At 34.5% G+C, this 4,725-nt stretch overlaps 1 protein-coding gene and 1 long non-coding RNA gene across 2 annotated transcripts; both read left to right on the forward strand.

Moving 5' to 3' along the window:
* The first annotated feature begins 30 nt into the window (after positions 1 to 30).
* LOC125835720 (putative late blight resistance protein homolog R1A-10) lies at positions 31 to 2,770 on the forward strand. The gene is made up of 3 exons (XM_049514823.1): positions 31 to 207; positions 317 to 1,671; positions 1,729 to 2,770. Exons 1-3 carry the CDS (start codon positions 31 to 33, stop codon positions 2,768 to 2,770), a joined length of 2,574 nt encoding a protein of 857 aa, XP_049370780.1.
* A 70-nt stretch (positions 2,771 to 2,840) lies between these two features.
* On the forward strand, positions 2,841 to 4,363 carry LOC125835961 (uncharacterized). Its single transcript, XR_007443430.1, has 3 exons — positions 2,841 to 2,938; positions 3,472 to 3,555; positions 4,320 to 4,363. It is a non-coding gene; the product is annotated as an uncharacterized LOC125835961 (long non-coding RNA).
* The last annotated feature ends 362 nt before the right edge of the window (positions 4,364 to 4,725 follow it).

Consider the following 4,725-nt stretch of genomic DNA (forward strand, 5'->3'; position numbering starts at 1 on the left):
CTGAAATCTGCAAGGCTCTATCCTTTAGAAATGGCTTATGCTGCTCTTTCTTCACTTATGTATACATTGGAACAACTCTTCAAACCTAATCAATCTTTCTTTTGTCGATGCTCTACACAACAACATCTTCAATCTCTCTATCAAAATCTTTCTGCTCTGCAACTTTTCCTTGACAATACTACCACAAATGATATTGAAACTCTTAAGGTATGTAATTCACTAGTATAGTTATCTAAATCTTACTGATCTTATATATATATATATATTTATTTATTTATTTAAAAAAATAATTAATTTATCGAGTTTCAATTTCAAGGTTGTAGAAAAGAGGATCAGAAATGTAGTATACAAAGCAGAAGATAAAGTTGATTCAAGCTTAAGAAGCATCATTCTAGCAGATTGCACAGAGAGTAGAGAAGGGGCTTGTAAATTCTTCGACAAAGAATTGGTAAAAGTGGAAAAAGATGTTGATTCTCTCAGGAAAGAGGTGATGGTGGTTAAGTTTAACAAGCATGGAAGCAAATCTGCAGAATTAGCAACAACTCCCTTCTCACCAGATCAAAAAAGTACAATTGTGGAAAATACTGTTGTTGGGATAAAGGATGACTTCAACACCATACTTGATCGCCTCACTGCCCAAACAGAAGAGTTAACTGTTATACCAATTTTTGGTATGGGTGGTATAGGTAAGACAACTCTTGCCAAAAAAGTTTATGATGATTCATCTATTCGTTCTCGATTTGATAAACATGCATGGGTCACTATCTCCCAAGAATACAATCAGAGACAAATGCTTCTTGAAGTTGCCTCTTCAATTACCGGAAGCAATCAAAAAATGAGCGATAATCAACTAATGGAGATTGTGTATAGAGGTCTGAAAGGTAGGAGATTTCTAATTGTCATAGATGATATTTGGAGTACTGAGGCATGGGACCAAATTCAAAGAATATTTCCAAATGATGACAATAAAAGCCGAATTCTATTAACCACTCGGCTCAAGTATGTTGCTAATTATGTCAGCTCCCTTGATTATCCGCCTCATAGTAAGTCTTTTCTTAGTCTAGAAGATAGTTGGAATCTATTCACTGAAAAATTATTCAAAAAAGATCACTGTCCTCCTTTTCTAGAAGAAATAGGGAAGCATATTGTACAACAATGTCGAGGATTACCTCTCTCGGTGGTTGTCGTTGCTGGACTTCTTGGAAAAATGGACCCAACACATGATAATTGGAAGAAGGTTGAGGAAAATCTGAACTCATTCTTTGGTACGGTGTCCGAACGGTGCCAATCAATTCTGTCTCTGAGCTACAATTACTTGCCCCAATATTTGAAGGCTTGTTTTCTCTATGTTGGAGGTTTTCCAGAAGATAGAGAGATTAATGTTTCCAAGTTGATTAGGCTGTGGATTGCTGAGCAATTCGTAAAGGCAAGAAACAATAAAAGGTTAGAAGTGGTGGCAGAGGAGTATCTACAAGAGTTAATTGATAGAAGTCTAATTTTGACCGGTACACAAAGAGTTAATGAAAGGATGAAAACTTGCAAAATTCATGATCTTCTACGCCAACTATGCCTAAGTGAAACTCATACTGAAAATGTTGTGCATATCATGAATGGGAATGTTCCCATGTTCTTATTAGAAGCCATAGATGATCAACGGCGAGTTATCGTTCTGTCTAAACTTGAAGAGAAGCAAGTTTATCCTCCAATGCATAGCAATGGTATAACAAGTACAGCTCGGACCTTTATTTCAATGCAATATTTTTACTACTCCGATTTTCCAAAAGGGATTTGTTCCATTGTTTCAGAGTTCAAGTTGCTTAAGGTGTTGGATGTATTAAATGTTTGGTTAGATTTCTCTAGTGTAATACCTGAGCTTGTACATTTGAGATATGTTGCTGCAAATATTGAGGAAGCTCTTTCACTAGACAAATTGAGAAATCTACAGACCATAATTCTTCATAGAAATATCAGTGTCAACAGACCAACAGCGTTGGAGCAGCCACTAGATATCTGGAGAATGTCAGAGCTAAGACATGTGGATATTGATTCGCCACTATATATATCTAATCCTCTTGAGGCAGAAAATCCTTTGTTTCTCAATAACTTGCAAAATCTTTATCTCTATAACTCTCCTTTTATTGTGGAAATCATAAGAAGAACTCCCAATCTAAAAGAGCTAGACATCATGATAGATAATTCTGATCATCCTGACTGGCCTGGAATTTTTGATTCTCTAATTCTTCTAGAGGATCTGGAGATACTACACATACGTCTGGAGAGCATAGACCTGAACATTTTCTCTGGAGATATTTTGTCTTGTAAAATCAAGAAATTAAGTCCTAATATCAAGAAATTGATATTATCACGTACTTATATACCATGGGAAGTTGTGAATTTACTTGCTAATTTACCTAATCTTGAGGTGATCGAAGGGGAGTACGCATTTTCTGGAACAGATTGGAAAGTAGATGAAGATGTTGTGTTTCACAAATTAAGATATCTATTAATTGGTGAAGCAGATCTGGAAAGGTGGGAAGTAGCAGCTGGTAGTGATAATTTTCCTATGCTTGAGCGACTAATACTTTATGGGTTGAAAAAACTGGAGGAGATTCCGGAGAGTATTGGAGATATAATGACACTAAAATTAATCCAAATAAAACGTTGCTGCTCTTCTGTAGTAAATAGTGCAAAGAGAATTCAACAAGAGCAAGAGAGCTTGGGAAATTATGAGCTTCAACTTCGAATTATTCCAAAGGTAATTTCAATATAGGATAAAAAGAATATTATAATTTCAGATATTATGCCTTTTTTGTTTTAAAAAAACTTTTGGGAATTGTGTAAAAGGAATGAAGGAGGAAGAGAGAGAAGGGTACTTGAAGCAAGCTGCTAATCCCTCAAATACTGAATCTCATTATATACTTCCACATCTTCTCAATTTGTGAGTTATACTCCCAATTAAATGTTTTATTTTATTCTTTTAATTTTCTTCTATTACTATATATATATATATATATTTTATTTTTTTTATATATTTTTTTATTATCATGTATGTTGTAGCAATTATAGCAATCAGTTACGTGATGGAGTCTGAATTTCCACTCAAAAAAAATAAGAATATGATATAGAGTGTGGAGCAAAATATTTTTCACAAATTCTTAAATATATACAAATATTAGCAAGTTTACTTTAGGTTCAATGTTCCCTAGAAGTCTTTTAGTCTTGTCACAGACTCATATGGCAGTAGAATGTTGAGAACCTGTAGCACTGAGAAACTACATATTTATAATATCGGGACGAGACAGGCTTAAATAGAGTGATATAGATAATGAGAATTCATATAGTTGATATCCAACTTGTTTGGAACAGAGACACAATTGTTGTCTTAGTGATATCTGTTAATCAATAGCTTATTAGTTAATGAATCATTTTTATAGTAATTATGCTCACAAGCTTTCTGCAAATAAATTCCAGATATGCATCGCGAGCCAAGGCACAAGATTTTGAGATTTATGCTCCAAATGCAACGTTTGAAGATCCCCTTATGCGTGCAGAGGGGTATGCTTAACTTGTCTATCTTATAGTACCCTTGTTTAGTAGTTGATAGATGTTGCACTTTAGACAAGTGCCTTCAATTGATCATGCTGAATATATTAGAGCAAGAATTAAACATTTTTACGTGCTTCAGCTGCAGAATTTCTCAGTGCAATCATTTTATATGATAAAAGAAGATAACGGAAAACAATTTAGTCTCCACGCCTAATGATTGTGAAATTTGAAAATCAAGCGCTTCTGTATTTCTGAATCAGAAGTAACTCGAGTCCGACCCTTTTATGCTAAACTGAGGTTTACAAGATAAATCATCATCAACATTCTTGTTATATTAGAAATGAGGAGCAAACAAGAAACTAATTTCAGTGATAAACGGTTCTGTCATGCTTTCTTTAGTATTTTGTCTTGGTTTTTTCACTTCCGTTGTTTTCTTTTTTCCAAACTTCTTTGTAATGCTTTACTTGAGCCGAACATCTACCAAAAACAACCTCTTTACCTCCCAAGGTAGGGGTAAGGTCTATCTATGAACACACTACTCTACCGAGACCCCAGACCCCAGTTGTGGGATTACACAGAGTATGTTGTTGGTTAATTGAATTGAGAGGTTCTAAGAAAAAATTCAGAGTAATGCTTGCTTTCTGTTATCTTCCTTTCACACGTCTAGTAATTAGCTTGTTCCTTTCAATTCTACTTCAATTCATAACTTGTAAACCACTTTTGTAATCCTCAATATTAGCAAGGCTGACTATGAATATTACTGTTGATTGCAGGGTAAAGCAGATAAAATCGTCATTTTATTCTCTCGGGAAGGTCTAATCAATTCTCCTTCTTGCTAAGTGTCCTATTTCATACAAGTCTCCTACTATGCTAGATTGATATACTTTATTGTGGAAAGAAATAGGCAAGAACCTTTTGGGAAAACGCTGCGCGATGCAGTTTTAAAATCAGTTTTGCTAGCTTCTAACATATGGATATCATAATTTTGTTCTTAAACTCATTTCTCTAAAAAAAAAAAAAATAGATCACGAAAATATCTAAGGTTCCCAGCATAATCTCCGATGTATGTTGAGAGACTGTAATTACTATGGTTTACGTCAATAGTTCTTAGCCAACCCTTTCTTCTTAAAGCTAATCAATTTATTACTCCCTCCGTCCCTATTTACTTGTCCATATTTC

Source organism: Solanum verrucosum, unplaced genomic scaffold (assembly GCF_900185275.1).
Source record: "Solanum verrucosum unplaced genomic scaffold, falcon-dt-bn FXZP01000128.1, whole genome shotgun sequence".
In the NCBI taxonomy this organism is placed as follows: Eukaryota; Viridiplantae; Streptophyta; class Magnoliopsida; order Solanales; family Solanaceae; genus Solanum; species Solanum verrucosum.

What these genes read in the sequence shown, in the direction of transcription:
- LOC125835720 (XM_049514823.1), top strand. Translation starts at nt 31, where the DNA reads ATGGCTTATGCTGCTCTTTCTTCACTTATGTATACATTGGAACAACTC. An exon ending in ATGATATTGAAACTCTTAAG is followed by an intron (nt 208 to 316) that starts GTATGTAATTCA and finishes TTCAATTTCAAG; the next exon opens with GTTGTAGAAAAGAGGATCAG. An exon ending in CAACGGCGAGTTATCGTTCT is followed by an intron (nt 1,672 to 1,728) that starts GTCTAAACTTGA and finishes TGGTATAACAAG; the next exon opens with TACAGCTCGGACCTTTATTT.